The sequence below is a fragment of the Trichoplusia ni genome, chromosome 11 (assembly GCF_003590095.1).
Source record: "Trichoplusia ni isolate ovarian cell line Hi5 chromosome 11, tn1, whole genome shotgun sequence".
Lineage (NCBI taxonomy): Eukaryota > Metazoa > Arthropoda > Insecta > Lepidoptera > Noctuidae > Trichoplusia > Trichoplusia ni.
Genome location: NC_039488.1, coordinates 6,146,411 through 6,161,713, shown reverse-complemented (window position 1 = coordinate 6,161,713; position 15,303 = coordinate 6,146,411). Strand labels below are relative to the sequence as shown.

Sequence of the window (15,303 nt, the reverse complement as noted above, 5' to 3'; positions counted from 1 at the left end):
GCTACGTTCCTTTACTTTGTATGATTTTTAGAAGCAACAGAAATAACTCATAAATGCTGTTGTTTATAAGAATGCGTTGAAAATATTGAAAATTAACAGATAAAGATAAAAAATGAATAAAGACGGTCGACATAAGTGCAAGTAGTGCATAGGCAGGTTTAATTAAATTAAGATCTCATAAACAAGTTTAGTTAATCTTTAATGATTCGTATATTGAAAAATCAAATCTATATGTTTCTGTAGACGCATATCGAAATATAGATGTACGAGACTTCATAAACAAATGTTTATATTACCACAAGTTTATGCCATCGTGGGAAACAACATTTTCTTTAATTATTTACTATATGTCTAAAAACAATAGAAATAGTTTTTTCTGAAACCATAAATTTCGATGAATACATTGCATGTTACGAATGTCAAGTTACAAAGTAGACCGGAACGTAAATACCTAAAGAAACAAAAATGGCGTAATTTGTTGAATGTCAATAATTGAAAATGTGTAAAAAGTAAATAAAAATGTTTTCTTCGTTCAACAATTTGTTACCCAGTGTTATTCTTCTTCTGTATAGTTCAAAAGCATGTAAGTACTGTGAGACAAACCGCTAAATCAATTGTTACAGTTCATCATAATACCCAAAAAATTGGCATCTTCCAAAAATATTTTTTTTGGTACGATACAGGTTTTTTTGGCCTTGAAATTTGGTTTGGCCGAGGCTTATAGTTAGGCTTATCAATTAAGGACAAGGCTCGCGTTAAAAAACTTGTAATCTATCTCAGAATGCAACAGGAAAACTGAAATAAATATTTACATTGCACAATTTTTCTACATCCGCCAAAAAAAACCTATTTTTGTGTCTACGTAACGGTATGAGTTATAGAAATAGATCCTTTCACTTTTGTTCCACTATCCTGGTTGTTTTGTTTATAAATTCCTCTAATTAATGGATTACTTGGCATACTTAGTTCATAAATATTAATAAAAGTTATCAATTTATGCAAGTTATCTATTGGTTAATTGTCTTAAGTTATTTCAATTGAAAACAATTCATATTCAATTTGTAGTGCCTTGTTTATGGAAACTAACAAGAGATAATTTTATCATTTTATTCAAATAATAAATATTTATATTTTTGTCAAGTTATAAGATCTGAATCTGAATTTACAACATTAAAAGGAAGTAGACAAAGTTAAGATAAAAGATTACCAAACATGTTTTATCCTCAGATCCTAATTGATATGCACAATATGAATTTCGGAGGCACAAGTTATATTTTTGAGTAAAAAACACACTGAACATCAACATGTATGGAATGAATAAACGGTAAACATTAAGTTTAACAGACAAAAAAATATAGGTGGACAAATTTGATGAAGGTAGGTGCTTTTTTTCACAACAGCTAAACAGGTTTAAATGTACACGCATAAGCTCTAAGGTTTGGCTGGAGGTGGCGGCAAGATCGAAAGCCAAACTAATGAAAAATGTTATCAATTGATTATTACGAAAGTTATTATGAGGTTCTGCTTATTAACAGTAATGTTCCATTCCCTTCTGCAGGTACCGGAGACATCCCCACACCATCTCTCGTCCTCTACATGCCAGGAGAGCCGGAGTACACGGATGTGCTGGTCCGAAGAGTGCACGACAACCTGACACTGGTGTGTGAGCTGAGAGGCGAGGCGACGCACAGAGTGTATGTCTGGAACTATATGAAGGAGAATGGGACGAACGATGTGTGAGTATTGTGGTGTTGAGAGAGGGTAGGAGATAGATATAGAATATTAAGAATAGATTTATGTTTGAATTTCTAGAAAATGTTGGGTGTTATTGAAAACCTATGGAGTTTCTTGGTTGTTCTTTTATTTCTTCATGGGAATGATGCTTTGGTTGAACTTAGTGACACTAGATATGTAATTTTATGTTTCTAATATGCCTTTCTTTGGCTAACTTTAAATAAATTATTTTTATATTATAGAGCATGTGTTCAAATGTTAAGTTTAATTAGATTTTACCCCAGTTAAAAATAATGTTGACCTAGTAAGCACTTTTACCCTATTTAGACGTAATCAATCACCCCAGTTGGTAACAGATATAGTATAGCTAGAAGCATTCTTTATTTAAATGTTTTGAATTCATTTTGAATTGATAGCTGACATGACCCCTGAAAGCAGCCCTATTCTTACCCCAAGTCATAAATATGACCCCAAAAGACAAGGTTTTAGTCCCAGTTTGTGACATGTTGTCATGTCATATCTTTCCCCCATTCTCACTGCAGACTCTCTTTCCAGTATGTTTCAAGTGGAGCCAAAGGGCCCGACGACGAGTAGTACCCTCACGAAGTACGACCTCCAGGAGTCGGACAGCGGCCACTACATGTGCTCAGCGCCGCCCTTCAGCGTCACCAAGTACATACTGGTCCAGACCCGGGGTAAGTTGTTGTCGTTGGTTGTTATTTTAGATTCGGTCGACAAAATCGCAAAATAACCCTTTAAAACTGTTTTGTAATATTTAAAAAAGAATAGAAAAATCCTATCTTATATAATATTTCACATTAAATCAAGCCAGCTCTGTGTTGTTTGGTACTTTAGGTCAAAATTAGGATCTGTCAAAGGATCTTCTAAACACGGACGGTTATATCAAGTCATGTGTTGTTTTAGGCCCGAAGTACTGCGGTCGAGGCGCGTTCTGGTGCGGAAAGCGCTGCATGGCGCCGCAGTATGTCTGCGACGGGCGCCGCGACTGCGAGCGCGCCGAGGACGAGGCGCCCGCCATGTGCCCGCCACACACCTGCGCGCGTACGTATAGTGTGAGAGAGAGAGAGAGGAGTGGCTAGAGAGAGAGGGACGGGCGCCGCGACTGCGAGCGCGCCGAGGACGAGGCGCCCGCCATGTGCCCGCCACACACCTGCGCGCGTACGTATAGTGTGAGAGAGAGAGAGAGGAGTGGCTAGAGAGAGAGGGACGGGCGCCGCGACTGCGAGCGCGCCGAGGACGAGGCGCCCGCCATGTGCCCGCCACACACCTGCGCGCGTACGTATAGTGTGAGAGAGAGAGAGAGGAGTGGCTAGAGAGAGAGGGACGGGCGCCGCGACTGCGAGCGCGCCGAGGACGAGGCGCCCGCCATGTGCCCGCCACACACCTGCGCGCGTACGTATAGTGTGAGAGAGAGAGAGAGGAGTGGCTAGAGAGAGAGGGACGGGCGCCGCGACTGCGAGCGCGCCGAGGACGAGGCGCCCGCCATGTGCCCGCCACACACCTGCGCGCGTACGTATAGTGTGAGAGAGAGAGAGAGGAGTGGCTAGAGAGAGAGGGACGGGCGCCGCGACTGCGAGCGCGCCGAGGACGAGGCGCCCGCCATGTGCCCGCCACACACCTGCGCGCGTACGTATAGTGTGAGAGAGAGAGAGAGGAGTGGCTAGAGAGAGAGGGACGGGCGCCGCGACTGCGAGCGCGCCGAGGACGAGGCGCCCGCCATGTGCCCGCCACACACCTGCGCGCGTACGTATAGTGTGAGAGAGAGAGAGAGGAGTGGCTAGAGAGAGAGGGACGGGCGCCGCGACTGCGAGCGCGCCGAGGACGAGGCGCCCGCCATGTGCCCGCCACACACCTGCGCGCGTACGTATAGTGTGAGAGAGAGAGAGAGGAGTGGCTAGAGAGAGAGGGACGGGCGCCGCGACTGCGAGCGCGCCGAGGACGAGGCGCCCGCCATGTGCCCGCCACACACCTGCGCGCGTACGTATAGTGTGAGAGAGAGAGAGAGGAGTGGCTAGAGAGAGAGGGACGGGCGCCGCGACTGCGAGCGCGCCGAGGACGAGGCGCCCGCCATGTGCCCGCCACACACCTGCGCGCGTACGTATAGTGTGAGAGAGAGAGAGAGAGGAGTGGCTAGAGAGAGAGGGACGGGCGCCGCGACTGCGAGCGCGCCGAGGACGAGGCGCCCGCCATGTGCCCGCCACACACCTGCGCGCGTACGTATAGTGTGAGAGAGAGAGAGAGGAGTGGCTAGAGAGAGAGGGACGGGCGCCGCGACTGCGAGCGCGCCGAGGACGAGGCGCCCGCCATGTGCCCGCCACACACCTGCGCGCGTACGTATAGTGTGAGAGAGAGAGAGAGGAGTGGCTAGAGAGAGAGGGACGGGCGCCGCGACTGCGAGCGCGCCGAGGACGAGGCGCCCGCCATGTGCCCGCCACACACCTGCGCGCGTACGTATAGTGTGAGAGAGAGAGAGAGGAGTGGCTAGAGAGAGAGGGACGGGCGCCGCGACTCGAAGCGACAGTGATTATTGAGCGGGTCTATAAATGCTGAACGTGTTTATGGATAAGCTCGTAGCTAATCTATAACCGCATAAGTGAATCGATCACTGATCGTGATCGATCGTGATCGGTGCTAGACGCGGTTAGTCCATAAATTTCGAGTTCCTCCGTGTTTCGGAAGGCACGTTAAGGTGTGCGTCCCAGCAGTTATTCCTACGTCTTTGACAGTTCTTGCAGATAGTCAGAAGCTTGAAAAAGTCTGATAACCAGTCTAACCAAGGCGGGGTATCGTGTTTCCCGGGTAACTGGGTAGAGGTCAGATAGGCAGTCGCTCCTTGTAAAGCACTGGTACTTAGCTGAAACCGGTTTTACTGGAAGCCGACCCCAACATAGTTGGGAAAAACTAGGCCGATGATGTTTATGGACTAAATCTAGTTTAAATCGCTTACTAGTACTCTTACACCAGGTTTTATGCGCCCCCTAAAAGTCTCTCACTAACTTCTATTACTCACCTACATATTGGTCTCTTCCCTCAGGTAACGACAAACTCAACTGTTCGACGGGTCGCTGCATATCGGAGTCGGCGTGTTGCCGCACCAACAGCCCGCTGTGCCAGCAGCCCTCCTGCTGCGACGAACACCCGCGCTACTCCAGGCTCGAAGGTAAGGGGGAGGAAGAACTTGGGGTAAAATTAGGTAACGGTATATTACTAAGTTGCTTGTCCTGAGTCTGGGTGTCTTTGTGCATGTGACTTGAATGTTTGTGAAACCCTCGAGATATAAGAATTAAGTTACTTAATGCGAGATGATTATCTTTTGTTTGTCTGAGGGAAGGAAGTCTGTGTAAAATCAGGAGTTTGATGTTGGGGTAATTTGTAGACATGTTTGGGGTAATTTGGTATGCTTAGTGTTAATACTAATACATAGTATGTTGGTGATATGTTGGGGTAATTTGCACATATGTTTGAAGTAATTTGGCCACAGTATGTTTTGGACATTTCAGTTACACGTAAAACTGTGATTAGCATTAGTGTGATTCTATGACCATACCATTCTGAATCGTCATCAAAAACTAGCGTTCAGGACTCATCGACTATGTAAATTGGTAAATTACCCCCAAACATGCAACTATATAGTACTGTCACCCCTCCAGGCTACGTGGATGTGGAATACCCGCCGCTGTTCGAGGACCGGCACGCGGGCGACGACTACGGGTTCATACAGTCGACCATATACACTGTTACTGGTGAGTTGTGTTACATAGTCACTACATAGTATAAAACAAAGTCGCTTTTTCTGTCATGTGTCATGTTGTATGTCCCTATGAACGCTTAAATCTTTAAAACTACGCAACGGATTTTGATGCGGTTTTCAACAATAGATAGAGCAATTCTTGAGGAAGGTTTTAGTGTATAATAAGTTTAGGTTTTGTGTAAACTGACAATATTACAACGATATTAGTTAAACATGTCGGAAAAAATTAAGCCATTCGAGAGCTTTCCTCGAGAACGCTGCCAAAACCTTTTGAGTTACAACAAAACAATGTATGGCGGGTTTGTACCTCTTTAATAAATCTACAAAAAAGTCCGCGGTGGTATATGTCTATCTTCCAAGGATAACCCACAATAACCATTTTTATGTGTTTTCTTAATACAGTAAAATTATGGGTTATTTACGAACCTATTTTTAACAATACAGTATTAATCCTTATCCAAATAAATAAGTTAGATATATTATACATGTAATATAGAACAAAATTGCCTTTTACACTACACCAAAAAAGTGAATAGGTAATGAGTTATCGTAATATTAAAATCTCCGCGCGAGAAATTAAAAATCGATGAAACGTAGCGAAGATATCGTTGGCATCTATATACTAATATACTTATACTAATATATAAAGCTGAAGAGTTTGTTTGTTTGTTTGTTTGAACGCGCTAATCTCAGGAACTACTGGTTCAAATTGAAAAAATATTTTTGTGTTGAATAGACCATTCATCGAGAGAGGTTTTAGGCTATATATCATCACGCTGCGACCAATAGGAGCGAAGAAAAAGTCATAACTTATATCTTCTAACCACGCAGACGAAGTCGCGGGCAACAGCTAGTATGTTATAATGGGTGATGATGATTTTTTCCTTCTTTGTAGTATTAGTATATTTTCAGCAACTGCTAAGCTAGGTATCAAAACTAAACGGCTTTTCCAGTCTCTTAGCTATCTGCGTGGATAGGATAGTGATAGAGGTCATCACGCGAATTCCATTGTATGCGATGTGTCGCGTGTTAATTCTTCCTCTAGGTTAAGCGTTTGATTCATGTATGCTTTTCCTAGGTTTTGATGTGTTTTTGTGACATTTTCGTGCTATGAGCGCTATTTAATATCGGAGTAAACCTGTCTTAAATGATGAATGTCCGTGTTTATCGCAGCGTGCGCGCTGATCTTCATGATCGCGGTGGTGCTGCTGGTGTCGGCCATCTGCAAGATGCACATGAAGCGCGCCGCGCTGCGCGAGTACGCGCACGCCGAGCGCGCCACGCGCCAGCACTACTCGCTGCAGTACGCGCAGGTACAGGTGCGTGTGACTGGTGTGATAGATGCATATGTGTAACACGTGAGATCGGTATGTGTGACATGAGAGATAGGTGTGTGACATGTGAGACCCATATTTGTGACATGTGAGATATGTATGTGTGACATGAGAGGTAGGTGTGTGACACGTAAGATCCGTATGTGTGACATGTGAGACCCATATGTGTGACATGTGAGATCTGTATGTGTGACATGAGAGAAAGGTGTGTGACACGTGAGATTCATATGTGTGACATGTGAGATCGGTATGTGTGACATGAGAGATAGGTGTGTGACACGTGAGATCCATATGTGTGACATGTGAGATCTGTATGTGTGACATGTGAGGTCCATATGTGTGACATGTGAGACTCCATATGTGTGACATGTGAGATATGTATGTGGTGCGGGTTCCGAGATCCGTTTGCGTGACATATCGGTTGTGCGCGTGACATGTGTCTGTTTGTCTATCGCTGTACTAATTATATGTTTATTATTATATACAACAGCCGCAGCGTTTCCCGCCGTGTTACGAGGCGTCTCGCCTGCTGGAGGCCTCTCCTGCGGCCTCGCCCCCCACATCACCCAGACACGCGCTACAGGTGACTTATATTACTTTATTGACTATCCCTACTAATATTATAAATGCGAAAGTAGCTCTGTCTGTCTGTTACGCTTTCCGGTCTAAACCTCTGAACTGATTTTAATGAAATTTGGTACAGAGATAGAGTTGACCTTCAGAAAGAACTTAGGATAGTTTTTATCCCGGACTTTTGAAGAGTTCTCTTGGAAACGCGGTATAACCGACCATGACGCGGGCGAAGCCGCGGGTGAAAAGCTAGTAGAATATAATAGCGGTGGGATTAATGTTTGTGTCTCGTAATTTATTTCCTGTTCCGAAATCAAGATGTGAAAATTGTCTGTATATTGGTATTGTGGGGTATATGGATTATACAACAAGTTAAAATATCGTGTGACGTCACTTACCAGTAAACGTTTTACCGGCAAGTGACGTTATTAGCACCAACTTCCGTGGCATATCTTTGTAACACTATGCTTTTACATATGTGTTTTTTATTTATTTTGTTCCGATATCTATTTGACTAACCTATTGGTTAAGTTAATCAGATATTTTTTTTGACAAATACTTTATTTCCATCTTCATGATTTCTATGTTGTTGTCTCTCCCCCAGTGCGGGTCAGAGTGTCCCCCCGCGGCGCCCCCCGCAGACACCGCGGTGGAGCCCGAGCCTCCCGCGGGGGGCTTCGGGCTCGCCAGACTGTCCGCTATATTCTCATCTAGGTATCGACAGGTGAGTCAGCAGAGCCTTTACATTTATTGTTGTCTATATTTATTTATTTATTATTTGGAAAACCAACAGCATTAACAGACGTAATTATAAAACAACTTATGAAACATGCAGCCAATTATATGTAAGTCAAATGGCGATCTCCGTGGTCGAGTGGCGTACGCACCGGTTTCAAGGTGTCGCTAGCTCTGAGGTCCCGGGTTCGATCAATTAAAAAAAAAACACATTTCTACATTGTCTCGGGTCTGGTTGTTTGAGGTACCTTCGTTGTATCTAAATTCCATATCACAAGTGCTTTAGCAACTTACTTTGGGTTCAGAACAATGTATGTGTAATATTTATTTATTTATTTATTTATAATTATAGGTCCCCACATTGTATGATGAATAAGGTTGTTTGAGTTAGTTATAATAAAATATGCTTTGACTTTAAAATATCTAAATGTATCTAAATTAAGTTTCTAAGGCCAAAGTCTTTGTCCTTAGCTAATTCTACGATCTTGTTAAGAATATACTGTTTAAACTCGCCACTTCACTTACTTTTCTCTTTTCAAGAATAAATATTTTACCCCAGTTTAATTAATTTATTTAGTTAGAAAGTTTCACCAAATAAAGTTACATTTAAAAAAATGTTGTTAAGATTTTAGTGTTTAACTTTTTGAGTTAGGATTTTTATACAAAACTTCAGCAATAAATCTCAATTTAAGGTACCAACCCAAAGCGACGTTGAACTAACAAACGTCCGTTCCTCCTCTCTAAACAACTCACCGACGCGGAACCGAACCCTGGACAACTACCGCAGCCCGACCTACTGCGACCTGAACACGTCGGAGTTCTACTTCACCAACCCCGAGACAGGGGACTACGGCCGAGACCTCAACTATATGGCGACACCGGTCGACTATATGCGGAGGAACTCTAACACAACACTAGAGAGAGTCATAGACCAGCTGGACAGACAGAGGCTGACCCTACAGCTAGGTAGGTTTCAACTCACTATACCTAGGTTCGGGAGGCGGGCCGAGACAGACAGACGCCCAGACACACCCAACGTAGCAGAAATTAACATAGACGACCTAGACTTCGTCCGAATGACCTCACACGACACTTACACCCTAAACGGTAGGACCATACGACTTTTAGGGGCGAATTTTGAGAATTACCCCGTTTTGCCCGACGGGACCAGACCCCCGCCCTATAACGAAGCTATGCGATGTAAATTCTTTGGACCCCCACCTGAGTATCTGAGTCGAGAGGGACTGAATGCAAGGGTCGATGAAGAAGCAAGAAATAATATAGAAATGCCGCCCTGTTACGACGAGCTAGGGAACCCTAGTAATGTACAGAACCCGGGCACATCCAACACGTCACAAGGGGAAACTTCAAATGCTACTCAAAATGACAACGCGAGCGTCAGAGACCGATCTATTATTAATAATAATAATAATGGCGAAAGTTCACAGGTTATAACTAATAATAATACAAGCGATAGTACTGTAAATAATAATGTCCCATCTCTATGTTCTATTATTAATAATTTGCCGGCGATCGATAGTGATGTGAACGCGAATGATACAACCGTGAACTGTTAGCTAAATCAACTCGTTCTTTGGAACTAGTTGATAAGGTTAACTAGTTGTTTGACGCGACTAGTTTTTATTTGAACTAGTTTATAAAATCAACTAGTTTTTTCGTTTTGATGTTAAAACGTATACACTTGGGTATATTATGTATTAACGAAATCAACATTTTGTCCCAAAATCATTTTTACTATTTTTAGTATATCATAATTGAAACCATTTTTTTTTACGTTGCGTATTAAAATAATAAGAATATTATATATTTAAGATAAATCAAATCAATTGAAAATCGTTTATTTATTTAATTTACAAAGTACGAAAACATTTTCTTGTATAAAACAGAAAAACTTAGTATCGTAATATAATTAATAAATGGACCAGTATGGATAAAACAGTTAAATAAAATAGGTTCAAGAAATAAGGCTTTTTGTACACAAGGCGATATGTCTTTGATACCCGATATAGTCCCCCCATACACACTCACTAGTTGTTACCCTCGACTCCGTCTGCGTGGACATCAGTTTATAACGTTCGAAGGTCCCCGTTTCCATGGAAATACATACCTTTTTAATTTTCCCTCGGGAACTATTTCAAAAATCGGGACAAAAGGTAGCCTATGTTCTTTTCCATGTCAATGGCTATATGTATGCCAAATTTCATCTAAATCCGTTCAGCCGTTTTAGCGTGATTGAGTAACAAGCATCCGAACATCCACACTTTCACATTTATAATATTAGTAAGGATACATAGGGGACTACAACCATAGAGTACCTAAGATTTGTCTCACCACGTGTATAAAGAGCCTTAAATAATGTATAATAAGCGTTTTTATGAATCTCAGTAAGGTAAATCAGTACAAAAAATATGTATTTTAAATATATTTCTTATAATCATATTAAAATATTATAATTTTTACATTAAAATGTTGATCAATACACTTGTCTCAAATCCGATCCCCGTAAAAGACAAGCATTTGTGTGAGCCACGAATGCTTGTCCAGAGTCTGGGTGTCTTTGTGCATGTGACTTGAATGTTTTTGAAATCTACGATACAAGGATTAAATTTCTTAATGCGGGAGTTGGTCTGAAAATAATAGTAATTGGTCAAAATATTTGCATAACACATGAGTCGTTTTTTATTTGTATTGATCAACTTTTTATTAAATCGTTATGTGTATATAAATATTAGTGTCTTCAAGTCTCTGATATTTAGTCCAATAACACTTTCAAACATATATAATACTTTAATTTTATTAATAAGGTGACTAGATCATATTACATCACATTATAAAACTCCAAATGTATGTGAATGACATTCCTCTTCGACAAGTGACGTGACTCTGACTTGTCAGTTCAATACATTTGAGGGATCCGTCAGCGTTGGCGAGGAGACATGTAACCTGTGTACAGACCCTAATTAACAGCTTTAATCAGTCACAAATATAGATTGCCTAAAGTAAAGCAGCCATGTGCGAGGTCGCGAATATGATGGGTGACCGTGTGTATAGTTTTAACATACCACCGTAATTTATTGTGATAGTGCCTTAGATTGTCATTATATTGCGATGTAGTGGGCTGTATAAACTAGAAAGCATTTTAATATGTTTATTAATTCATTTTGTTAATAATAATGAAAATTATTTTTTAACTGGTAAATGAAAAATAAGTGACTGTTTCATAGAAAAAAAAATCTAAAATTTTGTAGTTACTACTAATACTTTGCCCACTGCTGGGCAACTTGTGAAACTTGAATACGGTTAATATAGCCCACTGCTCGTCTCTCGCACTTAAATACGATTTAATATTAGTATAAAACGATTTCTCTTAAAACACAAGTTGTTACATATTAACAGACTCAAATTTAATTCGAAATTAAGTCGCCTTGAAGTGACATGCTGGCTTTGTCACTTTAAGGTGTTAAATCGTCTTTTTGATGCAGTCGAATAGAGCTTTTGATGGTATTCCATGGTGTCATTTACCTCTATATCGAATTTCATCAAAATTGATTCAGCCGTTTAGGCATACAGACGTGACAAACATACACAGTGTCTAAATATTTTTCTTAAATAATATTAGTTATTCTGTTAAAGAAATGTAACAACTTGTGGATTCTCATACTTTTAAGAAACAATGAACAAATTAAATAAGCATTGTGTTGCCATAATTAAAAATTAATGTTATAAATAGCAACATTAGTGATACTCACGTGTACTTGTAAATAGTTATATTTAGTTGCGTTTTTGGGAGCTGCGATTTTTAGTCGCACGACTAATCTCAAGACGTGCGTTGCGTTTTGCCGTCCTTTTAATTTGTTACGCGACTGTCTTTACGTTATCTGTCAATAATAAGTTTCCATATTGCGACTAAAAATCGCAATTACTCCCGACTTGTCTTAATAATTCTCTGCCTTATAGTCGTAGGTTTATATTAAAGGGCATTTCATATTTTGTTGTTAATTGTTATATATCTTATTCAACGTTATATATTTTTTGTCGCAGTGCGATTTTAACAAGCACTTTTAAAAGAAAAATAAAAATCGCACCTACGTTTTTTAATCGACAAGTATTGCGACAAGTCGCTTTTTTCACATATCTTGTTATTTAGCACAAATTTGTTGGTTAAGTCTTAACGCCCATTGTAAAGGGTGGATTTGTTAATGTTGCCAGTTAGAAAAATGATTTTGGATATTAATTTACTATCCGATAGATTGTCTAAATACAGTACCTGTATTGCGTAACGTGAAAAATCTTCAAAATTTTAGCGATATTGCTGTAAACAATAACATAAATTGAAATTTATCAGCAATATCGCAAAATCTTTGGTGTCCCATTGCAATTTGCAAGTTATGAATACCGAATATTGTTAACTTTTCTAACATAGGCCGAATATTTAGTCTAATGAGCTTAACATTGCAATAAAATTGTCTTTTTATAAATACATAATAGCTTTAGCAATTGAAAGAAATATTTTTAAAACATATTTTTCATACTACAGAAATAATACTTCAATAAAAAAAAACGACAAAAATAAGTTTCTACAAATTCATCTTCTAAATAAATATTCGGCTTTCCACACAATTATAATTGTCCTTTTGAAAAGGTCAATCAAAAATAATTGACCTTAAACCTAGACAAAGTTCATCGCATTATAAAACTCCAAATGTATATGAATGACATTCCTCTTCGACAAGTGACGTGACTCTGACTTGTCAGTTCAATATATTTGAGGGATCCGTCAGCGTTAGCGAGGAGACATGTAACTTGTGTACAAGCCTCTTTATGCCTATTATTTGTAAGTTACTGTAGAGTACGCTTGCCTATTTCTGTGTATTATACTTTCATTATAAATAGTACTTAAGTAGTGTTAAGTGTGAGACGAGTCGTGTGTCGGTAAATAGTCGGTAGACAGAAATACATAGTTAATAGATTTAAAAAATCAAAAATGCCCAAGTTATTAAATATCACTCTATTCAAATTTTAACAAATTGCATTGGAAGTGCCTCAAAATTGAGTTGCAAAAATCCAACCGGAACGACAAACAAACAAGAAAAGTGAGTGTGTAAAAACGTGGGAAGAAGTTTTCTGTAGTGACATTACAATTGTAAAGCGACACTCCCCGCGACACAGGGTTTAAATTCCTTTGTGAGGGACATGTTTTTTTTAATATCCGATGTTATCCGAACATATCCGACACGCGCTCGTCGCGAGCGGGCGATGTATGTACTACCTCCTAATGTTAGGACACACCGACCAAATAATGCTTTATAATAATACTAGATAACACAGTTAACAATCATATAGCTTAATAATTATATTTCATGTTCGTTTGTAAAGTCAAATCTCGGAAAATACTAAACCGATTTAGATAATTGTTCACAGAAAAGATGTTGAGTTTTAATGAGCTTGTGAGCTCAGGATTTTGTCTCTGTTATTATTAATTGGAATGAAGAGACGAAGAGACATTTTAGAATGTCACTTAACATCTTTCTTACATACCGATAAATGGTTCGGTAATCTATCTTGAAAATGCGAAGTTGATTTTTTATATTTTCTCGTACTTATATTGATTAATTATTTAGTTACATGATTGTTAATGTTTACCGTATGTAAATGAAAAAAATAACTTAACATAATTGTTTGAAAATTACATACATTTATATTATTATAAATAAATAATATGGTTATTGAGCGCAAAACTCTTTATACAAACATTAAATGTAGACAATGTTACTTGCAAGAGAAATATTTAAATCATTTCCACGTACCTTATGAAATCAGAGACCCTAATTATGTCAAAAATATTATATATTTACAACAAAATTATTAATGTTTGTGTGTAATATAAAAATGTATGTAATTTGAAACTATACACAAATTTGAAAACGGCTTAAAATCTTAAATAAATATAATTATAAAACTAGTTTAATGAATTTGTAAATATTATTATAATAAGTATAATATTATTCTGTGGAGTTATATTTTATTGGTACAATCATTTATTATCATTATATAAGTATATAAAAATGTATGTTTGTCCATCTTGTGAACCAAACCCATTGCAACAATATCTTGAGCTGGTATTAAATTTGTAGTATTATATTCTTTTCTAGCATTTATTTAATGTAATGGATAAAATTATGTTTATAAAAACTATAGTCACAATAAAATATAACTCTATAGAATATAAAAATATAAATGTTATTCTTGTAGTTATAGATCTGCAACTATTTTTGCATTAATAACACTTGTCACTAATTTTTATATTATTTTGTATTAAATATTCCCATTAAAATTAGAATTCTGTAAACCAGTCTTACTATGGGATACTGTCTTACCAAGTAACAGACTTATAAAATAAGAAATTTAAGATAAAATATCGATTTGATAACGAATGACCACCCATCCTTATCCAAACCGCGGCAAAGGCAGCTTAACCAGAAATCTAAAGTAGTTTAAATACGAAATAATATAGAAATAGTATCTAAGTGAATGTTTAATACGTTTGCAAACACATTTAGTTGTCACTAGATAATAATAACACGGAAACAATAATTATTAACATATCAACTATTTTATTATAAACGTTTCTCTAAGAGGCCTGGTTGTGTGCTGTTCAATGGAAGTCTAACTACAATGTATTGTATACTTAGATAATGTTTCAATATATATTCTGTACCGCGTTGAGGTCGGTTATATCGCGTTTCCAAGAGAACTCTTCAAAGGTCCGGGATAAAAACTATCCTATGTTCTTTCTCAAGATCAGCTCTATCTCTGTACCAAATTTCATTAAAATCAGTTCAGTAGATAAAACGTGAAAACTTAACAGACAGACAGACAGAGTTACTTTCGAATTTATAATATTAGTAGGGATAATGTTTGTCAAAACGTTAACCTATGGTCTTTTGAAGTTCTATCATAATAAGATTATTGCGGTTTTTAAAGCCACATATATAAATCGCTCTTTCCTCTTTGAGCTGATTTTCAAAAGAATCGTAACATTTGTTGCTATTCTTGGACTTTTCATAGAAGTCTCAGGTAGGAGTAAAACCGCGTTAAATAAAGTGTACTATTCACAGATGTACAAATTTAAACATT

At 38.9% G+C, this 15,303-nt stretch overlaps 1 protein-coding gene and 1 pseudogene across 2 annotated transcripts; both read left to right on the top strand.

Annotated features, from left to right (window-relative positions):
• LOC113498864 overlaps window positions 1-15,303 on the top strand; it is a 256,390-nt pseudogene that overhangs the window by 36,816 nt on the left and 204,271 nt on the right.
• On the top strand, window positions 451-9,948 carry LOC113498865. 2 transcript variants are annotated; one of them, XM_026879017.1, is made up of 10 exons: window positions 451-583; window positions 1,559-1,736; window positions 2,290-2,429; window positions 2,659-2,796; window positions 4,790-4,915; window positions 5,406-5,498; window positions 6,680-6,819; window positions 7,331-7,423; window positions 8,015-8,134; window positions 8,838-9,948. In XM_026879017.1, the coding sequence occupies exons 1-10, from the start codon at window positions 520-522 to the stop codon at window positions 9,720-9,722; spliced, it is 1,977 nt and encodes a 658-aa protein (XP_026734818.1). In that variant the 5' UTR covers window positions 451-519; the 3' UTR covers window positions 9,723-9,948. The 2 variants fall into 2 exon arrangements, with proteins under 2 accessions (XP_026734818.1, XP_026734816.1); XM_026879015.1 differs by having other exon boundaries at window positions 6,680-6,825.